Below are 17,228 nucleotides of genomic sequence, written 5' to 3'. Positions count from 1 at the left end.
TAATGAATTTTTCTCTCAACCCTCTCCTATAACAGTTGTCCATTTAAAATTCAATTTGTTAGTCATTTACTAAGCACCTGCTGTAGGTTGATTCTTGTGTGGGACAGAGTAAGAAAGTAGGTCCAGGCCCTGCCCCAGGAGCTCACAGGCTGACGGAAGAAGCATGTGTGTGCAGGACAAACATGGCACCAGGCTAATTGGGGCATGTGGCCCAAAGCAGAAGCAAACCAGTGGGGGAGCAGAGAGTAGAGAGAATTTCATTGTGAAGCTAATTCTAAGTTATCATCTAGAAGTAATCAAGATTCTTACTCTCTCAGCCTGAATCCCACTTATTTCTTCAGACTGACTACATGCGCTTGGCGAGAATATGAATGCAAGTGTTTTCAGTCAGTTTCCCTTTTTCTTTCCTTCTTTGCTGTTGTGATGCTCCTGTCCTCCTCATCTCTCAATGAACTATGAGATCATTTCACACCTGTCTCTTTTGGTTTCTAATTTATTTGTTCTCTCATTTAGAAGGTATGTTTTGAAATTTTTCTCATCCTAAATTGGAATGGTAGCTCAAAATATAATTAAAGTTGTCTTTTTATGTTTTAAGAGAAGGGCTGGCTCCAAATGATACTTTAACTGAATAATTTTTTTTTTTTTTTTTTAAGGGATCTTACCCTGGGCTTTGAAGTTTAGAGATAACCCTACCAGTCTTGATGAGTAGGACATTCCATCACTAAAAGCTTTTTGGTAAAAAATTGGTCACATGTAGGTCAGATACGGAATTTTGGGAGAGCAAGAAATGAGTGTCAGTAACGATTGTGCAAAGAGAGTAGCAGTCATTTAATAGTCAAGACCCACCTTGGAGACTCCAAGAATCAGTTCTCTTCTGAATTTAATAGTAGCCACTAAAGGTTGTGGGGCCTTGGGGTAAGTTACTTGCTGTAGTCTGTACCACTTAGGAGCCAACCAGACTAGGCATCGGGAATTTCAGCTGATTTCAAGCCTTATCCTTAGATGGCTGGTCATGTCAATGGTGATGTAAAACTAAAACCTTTAGCACTGGAGAAAGAGGGAAAACCCAGAGGAGTGACTGGGTTAGAGCGTGATGCCTCTACATCAGGAGCACTACCAAAGCAGCAGAGTAGAAATCTGCAGTGCTAGGAGTGAGCCACTTCAGTCGCTAGAGATGAGGAACATTCCAGGAAGTCTCCCCATAGTATCTAGTAGAGTAGAGTGCCATTAAAATGAGTTACATGGACTTCGGGAATCCAGGCTGAATGATTCCTGTAGGTTGAGAAGAATGTAATGTCTTTAAGGGAACAGAGCAAGAGAGTTTCTATAGGAATATCTTTGCTTAAGAGCTTTCTCTTTAAAATTAATTTTTTGACATAATAAATTATTTTCCCCTTTATTTCTAAAAACACCTGTGCCTATGTGCTGATAGGAATATTCAACAGAGTTCCACTTCAAGGGGCTCAGCCTAACTACAGCTATAGTAATTTTGTGGGTAAGTTGTGGTATGTAAGTTTCTGAAAGACCACACTTTCAGTGGTCTGCACAGATTGGACAGATTACACTTATCTCCAAATATCAGTGATATGAAATGATTGGGGATATTTTATTAAATTTCACAAGCGGAAGGCTTCGTTTCAGTTAATGGCATATTTCAGGAATAAACTTTATTGTAATACTCCAAAGTAGAACTACCAAAGACTACAATTGCTGTTAGAAAAGCTAAATCTCAGAATTCTCATTTATATAACTATAGGCATAGCTAAAAAATTTTATTTTTAAGACCTTGAAGTGTCAACTTAGGGGCTCAATTTGTCTAGAGGCAAAATAATCAAGTCTATGTCCAAATAATATAAATAAACAAAATTTTTAGGTGGGAATACTTAATACCTAAAAATTAAAATTAAAATTTTCCCCAGATTAATCAAAATTCCAAAAGAATTTTAAGGGAATTTGAAATTGATTCTACAGTTATACAGAATACTAAATAAGACAGAATAGCCAAGACATTTTTGAAAAATAATTCCCCATCAGATATAAACCTGCAGTAATTCAAAAGTGTGGTTTTATTGCAATAAGAGACAGTGCAGTAGGACAGAATGAAGACTCTAGATAAAGCTCCCTGGATATATTAGAACTTATATGGTAAAAATGGCATTTCATATCAATAAAGGTCAATTACATTTAGAAATTGGTGTTTCATATGGAAAAATAAAATAATAAGATTGCTATTATGTTCATGGTGAATTTAAGGAATTTACAGTTTTGATTATATAGGCTTTGGGCTTTACTCTAGAAACTAATCAACAAAATATTTGACCCAGTGTACTTTCCTGAGCTGATACCACAAGGACAAACAAACAAACAAAATTCTGTCTATAGAAAACTAAAAAACCTGACTAATACTGGCTTGTAGGGAAATTACAATGTAAGTGGGAGTGATTTCTGAGAGTCTCAATAATGCAATATAATACTTATCAAGATTTTAGGTGGGTCTGTTTCTCTTCTTCATTAATTGCTTGCAAATTTTATAGAGGTGTTCTTAGTTTAATCTGCTGAAATCTAGAAAATACAGGACTGGCTCATTAGTCAGAAGATAGTAGCTGCAGTTTGCAGCCAGCTGTAGGACAACGTTTGAGATTTACCACCTTCCCCATCACTGCCCTGTGTCCCTCTGCACATTTTGCTCCTGAAGCATCATTCTCTGTGTCTTGTGCTCTCTGCTCTCCTTCCCTAGGAGCGACCTGCCTCAGACTCCTGGCAGAAACTTGAGAAGTCTCGAGAGTATAAGAACAGTAACCAGCTCCGGGAGTACCAGCTGGAGGGGATGAACTGGCTTCTTTTTAACTGGTATAACAGGTGCGGAACCAGAACCGGTCCTGTCTTCAGGGATGATGTTTCTACCAGATGTTTGTGCCTGGAAGGAGATTGTGGGCTTAGCCCGCGTGGAGTAGCAATAGCAGAGCGGCAAGGGAGTGCGTCGGAGTCACTGGTTTAGTGGTGATCTTTGCACATCAGGCATACCAGGACTTTATTTTTTATGTCAGATTTGGTTTGGTTTGGTTTGGTTTCTCCAACCAAGAGGAGTGATCTTTAGACATCACTGACTTTGTCCTTTTTTTTTTCTTTGCCAGTCTAACCAAAATGTTGGGCCCAACCTCGATGAAACAAAACCCAAAAGATCCTTTAAAACTGTTTTTTAGGGCTTCCTTGGTGGCGCAGTGGTTGGGAGTCCGCCTGCCGATGCAGGGGACACGGGTTTGTGCCCCGGTCCGGGAAGATCCCGCATGGCGTGGAGCGGCAGGGCCCGTGAGCCATGGCCGCTGGGCCTGCGCGTCCGGAGCCTGTGCTCCGCGACTGGAGAGGCCACAGCAGTGAGAGGCCCGCGTACCGCAAAAAAAAAAAAAAAAAAACTGTTTTTTATCTCCCAGTCTTCAGCAAAAGTTGGCTCTAAAGGGGAATGGATCTGGATTCTAGCCCTGACTCTGCTACTTGTTTATGAGCCATGGGTGGCCTAGACTTGTAATACTCAGTTTTCAACTCTGTGCTTTAGTTCCTATCAGAATCTAAATGAAACAGATGGAATTCGGGAAAGATGAGTTGGGATTTTCTTAACATTCTAGAGTGTACCCCTGGTGTTGATTTTTAAAGACAATATGTAGTAGAACAACACACCAAGCTGAGACTCTGGAGACCTGTGTTCTAGCCTTGTCTCTGCTACCTGTTCACAGTGTGAGTCAGGGCACAGCTCACTCAGACACTCCAGGTCTGGGGTTGCCCACCTGTACAGTCAGGAGCAAGACCGGACAGGGGTCACACTCTTCCAGGGTCATAGCTGTGTGCAGTCCATGATTCTGGATCACCACAAGAGACCAACGTTTTTAACTCTTGATACGGAACTTAGTATGTGGGTTAAAAGTTTGTCCTTTGATAACGCAAGTAATAGACAATGAGAATCATGCAACTTATGTTTCTGTTTTTGCCTTGGCTTCCATGAAGTTTGTCAGGTAGAGAAACTGGCTTAGATTAGGCATTTTTTTTTTCTCCTTGTTTCAGTATTATTTTAATTTTTGGTATTTTTAGTTTATATTTAAATGGACCTATTTCACGTATTTTCTCACAAGTTGCAATAGTTCCTTTTTGGAAGTAGGCAGGGTGTGAACAATGATAATAGAAACTTGCTTCCGTTGTATCTCTGGAAAATGCTGATAAAACCTTCACTGATGACCTTACAGGTCAAGGTACGCTTCTGAAGTATCTTTTTATTTATAACCAACCTCTGCCTCCTTCCTATATTGATGATGAAGTATCTGTGTTTCTTACTCTGCAGAAAAAACTGCATTTTGGCAGATGAGATGGGCCTAGGGAAAACCATCCAGTCCATCACATTCCTTTCAGAAATATTCCTCAGGGGAATCCACGGCCCTTTCCTCATCATTGCCCCGCTCTCCACCATCACTAACTGGGAGCGGGAGTTCCGGACGTGGACAGAGATGAATGCCATCGTGTACCACGGCAGCCAGATCAGCAGGCAGATGATTCAGCAGTATGAGATGGTGTACCGAGATGCACAGGTGAGCCCTCCACCAGTTACAGAGACCTGGGGACAGCTTTCTGATGTCATGGTTCAAAACAGCCTTTCCGTCCCTTGTCTTCCAGAGTTTAATGCCCTGCATTGGGTTACTGTTGGCTTACTCTGTAGTCACATGTTTATTGCGGTGGACTTCTTACTCCTTCCTGGTAATTTAATTTGTGACAAAACACAGAACTGGAGGGCATGCTTTCCACTCTGACATATACCAGAGTCTCTTTAGGACACGGAAAGCTTGGCTTCTTGGTTGGCTCACGAAGTTGCTTTTACCTGCAGAAGGTTTTATCTGAGTTGTTACGTACTCAGTGAAGAAAGTGAGCGGAGGAATTCGTGTACAAAGGAAGGATTCTCAGCCAGGGAGTTTGGAGAGAGAGAGAAGGTTAACAGATCTGACGTGGAAGGATGAAGAGAAAACAAGTGGTTAAAGGCACAGTAGAATTTTTTAAGACATTTTTGTTTTTGAACATCTCACTTTGCTGAGTATCCTTGTATGTTTGTTCGGAGCACTGGTTTTTATAAATAAGGTGAAAATTAAATGAACTCAGAGGAAAGGCAGCGCTCACCCCAGAGGTTTCACAGACAGCAGGAGGAGACACTGAGAAGAAATTTAAGACGTGCTGTAACGTGATGAAGCTCTGCTTTTTAAAGCGATGGTAGCACTAAGACAGGCTGAAAGACAAAGGTGTGTCCTGCCTGGTAGCACTTGTCCTGGGTGAATCAGGATCATGATGTCTAATCTGTTCTAGAACCCAAGTTACAAGGTGAAATTAATTTTACCTAAAAAGTAGCAAAGAGGGTTTCCTTGGGCATTCCAGCTATGCATAGACCAGTTTCTGGCTGGGAATGTGTGAATCAGCACTCATCTGCTTTCCTTATCATGACAAGTAAATAAATAAAAAGCTTCCTTTTCGGCCTTCCGCATGGCTCCTCTGTCTCACTTTTGTGAGGGTACGTGCTCTCTTGCTTTTGTTTCATTGATGTAATGGGGTCTCTCTCTTGTCTAAATAGCTGGTTCATTGTCGTATTCTCTCTCTTCTCAACTGAGGAAGAAGCGCTTATTGGCTCTCACCTGGGTCCTAGCATTTATAGTGTTGCCTCCTCTAACCCAGCTGGTAACCCAGTAGCTGGATTCTCTGGCTCTGCGTAAAGCTTTGTCTTTGGTTCTGTCATCCTTAGGGAAACCCGCTGTCAGGAGTCTTCAAGTTCCATGTCGTCATTACAACGTTTGAGATGATCCTGGCAGACTGCCCAGAGCTGAAGAAGATTCACTGGAGCTGTGTGATCATTGATGAAGCCCACAGATTGAAGAATAGGAACTGCAAACTTCTGGAGGGCCTGAAGCTCATGGCCCTGGTGAGAGTTGGCAAGCTCTTTGCATAAACACAGGCCCCTTCTGTTCACAGTAGAGGAAGCATTCTTTAGCCATCTGCATGCAGCTTACTTGTGTACAGTCTGCTCACCCTAGATTTTCTTTTTGCCCACTATGGCTCTGATGGTGCAGGAAGCAAAATGTTTTTGTTACGAACTGGGTCAACAATTTGGCCTTTGCCACAGACTGATTCCCAGAGGGACCCAGGGAAATCTTAAATACCATGAAATTTGTGACCTGGAAATGTAAGGTGTTTTGGCTTGTTTCCAGGTCCCTGAATGATCTGGTACCAAAGGTGATGGCCTTCAACATTACTCCTTGGCACAGTGCCCAGTCTGTGGCAGGCAGGCACTCCATAATATCAAATGAATGAATGGATGAATGAATGGGTGCTTTAACTAACGTGAAATTGCTCCTGGGCTCAGGGATGTGAAAGGAAGGTTGATCTGTTTATTGATGTTGTCACACTTATTCTGTCGAGTCACATGTGTTATAACCAACCTCTGCCTCTTTCCTATATTGATGATGAAATATCATCATCTGGCAAAACAGAATTGCCACCAGTAAAGCCCAGAATGCCCTGGCATCATTTTCTCACCAAAACCCGCTGTTTCGGTGGTTCAGACCCTGTTCATCCCGTGCTGTGAATTCATGCAGGAACACAAGGTACTGCTCACAGGGACGCCCTTGCAGAACTCGGTGGAGGAGCTCTTCAGTCTGCTCAACTTCCTGGAGCCGTCACAGTTTCCTTCAGAGACTGCTTTCTTGGAGGAGTTTGGAGATCTGAAAACAGAGGAGCAGGTAAATAGGAGCCTGAAGGATTTGAGGAGACAATGTGGTAATGACCTTCACCATCAAGGCAAAAACAAGTCACCATGGGGACAGGGGTTAGCAAGTTCTCACATCCCTCGTAAAATGAGCATTGCCTCCTTTATTTCATTTGTTTATGTTGAAGAGGATAAACTGATTATTAGCAGTTCTTATTACTCCAAAGGATAAATGAATCAACATCTAAAATGCCTTATATCCGGCCTCCTGCCTTCACTGATCTCATATGTAAGTTCAGTGATTTTGTTCATAGCTCTGGCCTCAGGGGCTTGCTTCCCTCCTCCTCTGCCTTCTTCATCCTTCATCCCTCCTCCATCACCTGCAACATGTTTCCAGGCTTATTTTCTTGAGTGCAACAAAATACACAGGTAGTGAGGAAAAGAAGGCAGGTGTGTACACTAGAGTAGTGGGCAAGTCCAGTTTTGTCCAAATCAACTAAATGTCCTGTTTTCAAAGATCTGGTCCTGCGTCTAGCTTATTAGACTCAAAGCTGTTTCAAAACAAACCAGTCTGTCTACTATGGGTAGAAATCTCAACTGGACATTGCAGAAATAAGGCAGACAAGTTTAAATGCCGCAAGAGGAACAGTTAATAGAGCTGAGGACTTTTAAAGGCGAGAAAGGTCACATCTGTTTGGAAATTAGGAACGACTTCATGGAGAAAGTATAATTTGAGAATAGACTTTTAAGGGTGAGTAAGTTTTCAGTAGGCAGAGAGAGAGAGAGATGATGACTGCTTTGCGTAGGAAAAAAATAATCATAATCAGCCATGGAATTTATTCAGTAGTTGGGAATCATCTGGGTTGAGCTGGAAACAGGATGGATGAATTGAGGAGTATGAAGCCGGAGGAGTTTAGCGATATATTGTGGGAAGATCTTGAAAGACAGGTTGAAGGGTTTGGTAAGCATTAGAGAAGCAGTGCAGGGCTTTGATTGCAGGAATAATTAGTTCTGCTAAATTAATCTAGCAATGGTGTGAGAGTGGGTTGGGGCCGAGAATTTGGGAACTGAGAAGGTTTGGGAATTTCATTAACAGAGAAATCAAGAGTACACTCTGTAGTCCCAGTCTGTTTGTTTCTACTTCTGTGGCAAGTCAGACTTTGAGAGCAGTGAATAATCAAACTTAATTCCACTTCTCGACATTTGCAGTATCTATTGATCTTTCAAAAGCCAGCTCCAACCCTCTCTCCATTTTTGGACCATTAGAAATGCATCCTCTTCTCCCATTGCACTTATTTTGTGGTATGCATTTTTTCTTCTTCCTAGACAATGACCTCCTTGAGGACAAGGCCCACATCTTCTGCAAAGTTGTGTTTGTTGTATTGACCAGCACAGTGTCTGGCATGTAGTATACTCTAAATGATTCAAGGTATGAACCAAGTGAAGGGCAAAAGCTGAATCCAGCATGTGGCAGATTGGCATTTGTCCCTGTCTTTAACGATTACCTAGCTGTGTCTCTCCTCTTTGGGTTCTTACATAGTAATTCCTTATCCATTTGGGGGATTACATTCCTAAGTACCATGATTGCTAAAACAAAGCATTCATTAAATGGATTAGATTTAAGATTGGGGTTAGTTAGGAGCAAACCACAAAAACGGCACCAACTGTCTGTATATCTGGTTAAAAAGTAAGGCATATTCATCATTGTTTAAAACCTGCTCCAGGAAGTAACTCTTCTAAATCACTCTCTGTAAATCACTTTGTATTTCATCGGGAAGCATTGGTACAGCCCACAATTTATTTCTGCAGAATCTACCCCTTCTGAAATTTTTGAACAGCTCTTTATGACTTGAAACTTGATCTTTTGCACTTGCCTTTTCTCTTATTTTCCCACCAGGATTAATCTTATTGGTATCATGTTTTAGCTCAGGGTGAACTCAGGTGCCTTGACTTTGAATCCCTTCTCTGCCCTCTTCTTGGGAGAGTGAGCAAGTCCCCGTGCCAGTGCGGTCGAGTGCGCACAGATCTGCTGTCCAGGCCTGGACCGTTAGGAGAAGAACAGACAAATCATAGCAAAGCATATGATCAGGCTCAAAGTGCCCCTGAGATGACAGCTTGCGTGATGGAGTGGGAGGTGTCACCTTACCACATTAATGCTCTACATGTTGCTACCCCCAAACTTGTTTGCTGCTGTCGTTATTTAGATGTAGGAGGAATCCATTTCCAGATTGCCTCTACTTCCTTTTCTTTTTTTAATTTGATGTAAATGACAACAACATTATATTAGTTTCGGATGTATGGCATGATGATTCAGTATATGTAGTATATATTATAAAGTGATCACCACAATAAATCGAGTTAACATCCATCACCATACATACGTAAATTCTTTTTTCTAGTGATGAGAGGTCTTAAGGTCTATTCTCTTAGCAACTTTCAAATATACAATATAGTATTACTAACTAGAGTCACCTTGCTGTACGTTACATCCCCAGGACTTATTTATTTTATAACTGGAAGTTTGTACGTTTTGACCACCTTCATCCATGTTGCCCACCCCCAGATTCCGTCTGCCTCTCACTTTGTTCTTTCAGCATCTTCCCTTTGTAAAGTATCACTTGTACCTTCTAATGTGGCTTAAAATATTCCTCAGGTAATTGCTGCACAAGTGTGCGTGTGAGAGAGAGAGGTTTGTTTTCTCCATCCAGAAGAGGTCCTGTCTTTGTATCTTTCTCCCTTTGTATCTTGTAAGGTTGCAACATAGGTTCCCAGTAATTACTTGGGAATTAAAACCAGATCCCTTTTTTCCCTACAGTCCTATTATAAGCTCGTCATGTTCAGGGATCAGGCATGATCTTTCATTTAATCTGCTGCCACAGTACTATGATTAGATGCTCAAGAGATTGTAGTGAATGTTGGAATACCCCAGTAACGGTTATTGAGTCGGGATTGGGGCAGGTGAACAGGTCTCATTTTCCTGGACAGGTGAAGAAACTGCAGTCTATCCTCAAACCAATGATGCTTCGGCGGCTGAAAGATGACGTGGAAAAGAACCTTGCTCCCAAACAAGAGACGATCATCGAAGTAGAGCTGACCAATATCCAGAAGAAGTACTACCGCGCCATCCTGGAGAAGAACTTTTCCTTCCTGACCAAGGGGGCCAATCAGCACAACATGCCCAATCTCATCAACACCATGATGGAGCTGAGGAAGTGCTGTAACCACCCCTACCTGATCAACGGTGAGTGGGGGACATGGGGCAGGCATCTTGATCGCCAACAGTCTAATGTTATCAAGTTCCCATGGAATGCCAGGGTGTGTATTCTGACCTTTTTACAGAGTATTAAACTGAGGTTCAAAGAGGTTGATGGGTCTGCCTAAGCAGTCTGGCCAGTGAGTGTACAGAGCCCTGTTTTGAGCCTACCTCTCCCAGTTCTCTGCCCATCAGAAGGTGGATATCAGTTGTCAGCCTGCTGTCCTTTGTGTACCTGCGGTCTAGTCTACACTTGCCACTTTGGTGCAAGGAGATGTGTTACTTCATTGAAAAAATGATCATGGTGCAATGAGATTAAAACTCTCTGCAGGTAATTTAACAGTTAACTGTGCTGAGTAGAGAACGTGTTGGAAGTTTTTTTTTTTTTATTTTACAATAAAACTTTTTATAAAATTTTAAATCAAAATATGGCTTGGATTTACTGATCCCAAGCTTTTATGGTACAAGAGGTATGTCTTTTTGTCAGCTTTCTCTGAAGGTTTCTTCACTTGCCTAAGTCAGCTTGGTATTTCAGATCCTTCCTCTCCTTGGTCAGACTTCCGAGGAAAGCAGAGCACCTATGTTCTCTGCAGGACAGCCCTGCTGCCTGTAGAGCCCCCTGCTGAGGGCATGGGATGGACACAGAGCATTGCCTCACTGGACTGTTGGTTTGGGACCTAAGGATTCATTTCATTTTTTTCTAGGCTCTGTCAAGCAGAGGGTAGCTATTACTCTTATAGTTTGTTCAGAGAATAGTTTTGTTCCATTCTTTTTTAGGGGCAGAGGAGAAAATTCTGGAGGACTTCCGGAAAACCCACAGCCCTGATGCCCCCGACTTTCAGCTGCAGGCCATGATTCAGGCAGCAGGGAAGCTGGTGCTGATTGATAAACTGCTCCCTAAGCTGATTGCTGGCGGCCACAAAGTACTCATCTTCTCCCAGATGGTGCGCTGTCTCGACATCCTGGAAGATTATCTCATCCAGAGAAGGTGAGCCTTGTGTCAAAGCTGTGCATCAAGCACTGCAAGCAGTTCCTTTTCTTTGGTGTCTTTTTGATTCATTCAAAAATTATGTTTTAACAAGAAAAAAGCATTAAAAAAGAGACATAAGAAATCTTCTCATAAAGATTGACTAAAATTCAGAGTAGAATGTTATGACCAGTTTTAACTGTCTAGAGTGAATTTCCTAGCCTATGATGTGGAGCCCTTGCTTTGCTTAAAAAGTAAATTTTACATGTTTATTTATATTCTCTTTAGTTGGAAGAAACAATTCAGTTAGCATTACAGAAGGTTAAGAAAATAATGTTGTTGTTTTTTTCCCTTAATAATGATGAGAAAAGTACACCCTGGACAGCGTCACTATATCAAGTTGCTGAAAGGAGGGCACAAGCTGACAACTGCCAGAAAAAGAACTTGGGGGTGTTTTATGTCTTAGCAAACGCTCTAAAGTTTTATGATACACTCACTATGGCATCCCAACGTATTTTTTTGTTCATACTCCTGTAATTCCTTGAACCTAAGTTCCATTACTCATGCAGGTGAAAAGCCTGGGGTGTTATGTGGGTTGTTTGGAGTCTATATGGGTACTACATTTGTTACATTATACACTGTGCCTTCCATTTCCAGTCATTGGGATACATCAATCATCCGAATGGCAAATGGATTTTTAAAATTTACTCTTAATCATAAAGACTTCTCCAGATCTTAGAAACTATTAGCCAAGGCATTGCTAGGTTTAAAGGACATCCTTATTTTTATATAGTCATCATAGCAAATCTCTGTTGTGTTAAATGTTCTGCTCCTTAAAGAGTCTGTTTGTCCTTATGACATGTAATTTATAGAAAAATATTAAAGGAAACGACCAATTTAACTATGGGTTATGCTGACATTTAATATTACATAAATAATTCTCCAAAATCGGATTAGGCAATAAAAGAATTTCTCAGAGCCCTGTAGTGGAGATCTTTAGGTTAGGAATTCTTGAGACTTACATTGTTTTTTTCTTTGAAGAATATATCGAAACTAGAAAGCAGTTTCGTATTTTATAAATTCACTATATATGAATTACCAGAACACTTGCTTCTTATGTAAATATATTATCTCACTTTTCAGAATGTATGCAACTACTAATTTGCAGTTTTTATTAAATATCCCCCAAAATGAGTAATAGTGTAATGAACAGACTTTTGCTAAGTTCAGATGTCTTTATTTAGCTCCCTTATATGCTATTTTTCCTTATCATTTATTGGTTATTTTTGTTTTCAAATTGTCTAAAAATTACAGTTTTTCTTGAAAATAGGGACATGTTATAATACCACCACCTGCTCGAAGTTTCCATTCACACTTGGGTGTTTATCTTTTTAGTCTTTTTTTCCTTTGTGCATACATATATTTATTGTTGTTGATTTGTTTGAATTGGGATCGTATTTTACATTCTGCTTTGTAACTCACCTTTTTATTTAACATATTATGAACTTTTTTCTTTAATTCTTCTTCTACAACATAGTTTTGATGATCTGCATGATACTCTGTCTTATAGGTTGTTTTCAGTTTTTCAGCATTTTAAGGAACTCTGTGAATATCGTTTTGCATTCATTGTGAACGTTTCCAGTTATTTCCTTAGAATACATTATGATGTATATTTTAAAAAGCATTTAATACATATTTCCAAAACACCCTCTAGAAAGACATCTTTACTGTGTCTTTTAATGGTGTATGAGAATGACTTTTTTTTCATACTCTGATCAGTACTGTTTTTGCATTTTAGTCTTCGCTGATTCAGTAAGCCAAAATTATGGTCTCTTGTTTTAATTTGTATTTCTGATTATTAATGACAGTTTCATATTTATTAGCTGTTTATATTTCTCTTTTTGTGCATTGCTTTATTCATGTTCTTTCTCCATTTTTTTGTTACTCTTTACCTTTTTGTTTATTAATTTATAAGAATGGCTTGTTTACTTAAGAATATGGTGCAAATACTTCCCCAGTGTTGTTCTTGACTTTTTCTTTATGGCTATGGGTTTTTGTTTGTTTATTTTATTCTTAGAAGTTTTGAATTTTATAATAGTCAAATCTCTCAGTCTTAAAACAGCTTTAAATAAACTTAAGTACTTATTTATGCTTAAATTAATATGCTTAAAAAGGCTTCCCCCACCTCTCAACTATGCAGTATTCTGAAGTATGTTCTTTTCACTCTCTTATGGCTTCTTTACCCCAGCTCTGCACCCAACAGGGTCTTCTGACTTTAGTATCATCATTACTTTTCTCTTTTTGATTTAGTTTTAAAATTTTCTTCAAAGTTATACATGCACATAATTTAAAGAGCCAAATTATTCTATTAGACCTATGAAAAATAGCATTTCCTGATACCACCACATACCCCCAGTTTCCCCCCGCCTGAAGCATTTACTTTAAACTCCTTATGCTATTTCTTTTGGTATTTATAGCTATATCTCTAAGTAATGTTAGTAGTTGTAATTTTTTTTTTTTCCGTTTTAAGTGTTATCTGTTCTCCCTATAGAAGATGAATATTTCCCTTCTTTCACTGCCCCTCGTAATTACCACATGTGCAACTCCTGTCCTGTCATCTTCCCAACCTGCCATGCAATACTTTGGGTTAAATTAATATTCAGTGTTTATTATGATTTATGTAAATGCTGAGTTATAGCTCAGCCATGTAGTATGCTGTTTACTGTTTCTTTCTTGCACAATTTTTATTTTTCCCTGAAGGTAAAAATTATTTTTTATTCGGTGCATATTTTTAAATATACTTATTATAATTCAGCTCCAAAATTTACTCTGGTTGTCTACATCTCCTCTTGTTACGTTCAAGCACATCAGTTTCGTGTCTGAGCCGTCTCTCCCAGGACCTTCTGTCTTCTCCTCTCTGGGCAGTTACCCTTCCTGCCTAGTGCACAGTTGCCATCTGTGATCTCTCTTCCTTTATCACACTGACAAGTTTCTTTCCTTCCCTCTTGAGTCAAATCTTGTTGGTGGATCCCATGTACCTCTTTTGGGAGCTTCTGAGAAAGGGTGAATGATAAGTGAATTTGAGACTTTGTCAGAATGTTTTCAGTTTACTCTCATTCTTGAGCAGTAGTTTGGTTGAGTTTGAGGTACTAGGTCAGAAATCACTTTCCCACAGAATTTTGAAGATGTTAGTTCACTGTCTTCTAGCTTCCAGGATTGTTGAGAGGTTCACAGCCCTTCCAATTCCTGGTCTGTGTATGTGACATGTTTTTTCTGTTTAGAAGCTTTGATATACCCTCTTTGTCCCAGTCCTGTGAAATCTGACAATGAACTGGGTTTTGTATGGTGTCTGTTGAACTGGATGCTTTGTAGGTCTTTCCCATTTGAAATTATGTTCCTTCAGTTCTGGGGGATTTTCTTGTATTTTATCTTTCATTATTTCTTTCTGTTTTGTTTCCTCTTTGTGAAACTCCTCTGTTATTCATGTCAGACCTTCTGGTCATGTCAGACCTTCTGGTCTGATCACCTAATTTTCTCTTTTCTCTACTTTCCATCTCATTATGTTTTGCTGTACCTCTGGTAGAATACCTTTATTCTGTCTTCCAACTTTAATCCCTAGATTTTCACTGTGTAATTATATTTTTAATTTCCTAGTTTTCTTCTGTAATTTTTCAGTCTTTATAGCACTCAGCTGGTTATCACACAGGTGCAGTGTTTTGTCATTCTGAGATTAATGATGATAGATTTTTTACAATCTTCCTACAGTGTCTGTTTTCTCAAGTCAAATTTTTCTTTTTATTTCTCTGTCTTCCATAGTAGAATTCTGGGTTAGCTTTTTTTCCCCCTCCTTTCAGCACTTCGAAGTTACTCTATTGTGTTCTCATCCCCATGATTTCTGATGAGAAGTTTTATAGTCATTTAAGTGGCTGTTCCCCTGTATATAATGTATTGTTTCACCCTGACGACTAAGATTTTCTTTTAATTTTCGATTTGCAGCAGTTTGACTGATGTGTGAAATTCATCCTGTGCAGAGTTCACTGACCTTCTTAAATTTATAATGTAGATCTTTCATCAAGTTTGGAAAGCTTTAGGTCAGTAGTTCTTTGATTTCTCTTTTTTCCTTTTGCCCTATTTTCTTGTTGCTGTGTGACTCCAATTACCTGTATGTTTGACCTTTAGATATTGTCTCACAGGTCCATAGGCTCTGTTCTGTTTGTTTGTTTTTTTTTTTTTCAGTCCTTTTTCTCTCTCTTGTTTTGTCTGTCTTCAAGTTCACTGACTCTTTTGTCTGTCATTTCCATCATGCTTATTAAGCCCATCCATTGCTTTCTTTATTTTAGAGATTCTATTTTAGTTCTAAGATTTCTATTTGTTTCTTAGTGTGATGTTTTGTTTCATTGCTGCAATTTCCTATCTTTTCATTCATTATATGTACATTTCTTTACTTCACTGAACATAATTATAAGAGCTGCTTTTAAAGTTCTTGTCTGTTAATTAAAACATCTTAGGTTTGATATCTCTTGTCTTTCCCTTTAAGAATGGGTCATGTTTCCCCTGGACATTGTGAATATTGTGTTGTGGAGATTCAGGATTCTGTTATATTGCTATGATGATGTTGATAGTTTTTATTTGGCGGCAGTTAAGTAGGTGAGTCTCAAAATGCAAATGCTGTCAGCGTCTCTGGTAGGTAGCAGCTCCAATCTCAGCTTAGACTACTTTCAGTCTGCCCCAAGCATGTGTGGGTCAGAGGTCCACCAGAGACTTAGAAAGAGTTTATACCTGGTGTGTGGGGTTCACCATCTCTGTCTCTTTACTTTCTGGCAACCCCTTCTCACCCTCTGGCAGTCCTGGTTGCCCCAGACTCCTTCTCTTGCTGCCTCTGGTCAGAAAGATAGTGGCTTCTCATCAAGATTTACAGCTGCCCTGCACCTTTGCCATAACTCCGGCTTCTGTCTGGCCAAAACCACAATTTCCTGTTTCTCTCCAAAATCTGCCTGCTTTCCTTAACCCTCTGGTGCCCTCAGATAGGTTTTTCTGTTCATTTGTTTTGTTTTTGTATTTTGCCCAGATTTTGTGGTTGTTGTTTACTGGAGGATTGATGTGTTAAGACCTTGCCCCTCCACACCAGAAGCAAAGCCTCAAAGGTCAGATGCTTTCCTCAGATGTCTGGTTTTGGCTGCCAGATGGTAGGCACTATCCAGAGATTAGAAGCTCTGGGCATGTGGGCCAGCTTGTTGGCTACCTTATTCTCCATCTGTGAACACTGTCCGTCTAGCTGGACCATTTCATCAGGGAGCCTCCAGTGTCAGTGCTTTGGGATGTTTTTCTTCCTCTCTCCTGCCCAGAGGGTGGGAACTTGATTGAACTGGGAGCTGACTGTGGGGAAGGGGTGGAGAGAGGTAGGGAGGTCTCAAGATCTCTGCTTCTCTTCCCTTTTTTAGTATGGTACCTCTGCCTTTAACTGTGTGGTGTCTCCTAAGGTAGAGGGAGGTATAGATCTTTTTTATCCTCTCACCACTGGGGTGGGTGATGGATAGGCTAACAGATACTTCAGCAGATATTCAACCAGTTAGTTCCCTTGTTTTTAGACTTTCTGTATCTCCACTTTCAGGGATACCTGGTGCCACCAATGCCTGATCCCTTTGGATATTCTGCCATATTGAATTAGGTTATTTCTCACCTGGGATTCTGCTTTCTTCAAATCAATTATCACTTGGTTTACTTTCCAAGTCCCAGAATTTTCTCCTGTTCTGTTTGTAGGTTTTTTTGGGGGGAAGGCATTATTATGCATTTTTTAAAAAATCCCTTTCCCTATCATTTTTCTAGACATTTGAGGAGATAAAAGAATTAAATGTACATGATAACTCATAATTTTAATTGGACTTCTTTGATTTATTTTATTTTTTATATTTCAGTCTTCAGTCCTTCTACAATTTTGGTAGAGGACATATAATGGGGGTCTAATCTAATTTATTCCCAAATATTTTTGATTATTTGTTTATTAAATAGTCCATCTTTTCCCCCATTCATATAAGACAGTATGCATAAAATATATTGAGATGTTTGCTGGGTGTGTATGTAACCTTTCTATTCTTTTTTTTTTTTGCTGTACACGGGCCTCTCACTGTTGTGGCCTCTCCCGTTGCGGAGTACAGGCTCTGGGCTCACGGGCCCAGCTGCTCCGCAGCACGTGGGATCTTCCCAGACTGGGGCACGAACCCATGTCCCCTGCATCGGCAGGCAGACTCTCAACCGCTGTGCCACCAGGGAAGCCCCCTTTC

General features: G+C 40.1%; 1 protein-coding gene across 2 annotated transcripts in view; it reads left to right on the top strand.

Annotated features, from left to right (window-relative positions):
* CHD6 (chromodomain helicase DNA binding protein 6) overlaps positions 1–17,228 on the top strand; it is a 208,879-nt gene that overhangs the window by 117,088 nt on the left and 74,563 nt on the right. For both annotated transcript variants that reach the window (XM_024742930.1, XM_024742931.1), the window contains 6 exons: positions 2,738–2,859; positions 4,331–4,574; positions 5,768–5,944; positions 6,618–6,761; positions 9,713–9,968; positions 10,758–10,968. In XM_024742930.1, the coding sequence (XP_024598698.1) occupies positions 2,738–2,859; positions 4,331–4,574; positions 5,768–5,944; positions 6,618–6,761; positions 9,713–9,968; positions 10,758–10,968 (1,154 nt within the window). The remainder of the gene's footprint in view (positions 1–2,737; positions 2,860–4,330; positions 4,575–5,767; positions 5,945–6,617; positions 6,762–9,712; positions 9,969–10,757; positions 10,969–17,228) is intronic.

Source organism: Neophocaena asiaeorientalis, unplaced genomic scaffold (genome assembly GCF_003031525.2).
Source record: "Neophocaena asiaeorientalis asiaeorientalis breed wild unplaced genomic scaffold, Neophocaena_asiaeorientalis_V1.1 scaffold82, whole genome shotgun sequence".
In the NCBI taxonomy this organism is placed as follows: domain Eukaryota; kingdom Metazoa; phylum Chordata; class Mammalia; order Artiodactyla; family Phocoenidae; genus Neophocaena; species Neophocaena asiaeorientalis.
Note: the sequence above shows the minus strand (reverse complement) of the source record. Positions and strands in the feature narration are given on the sequence as shown.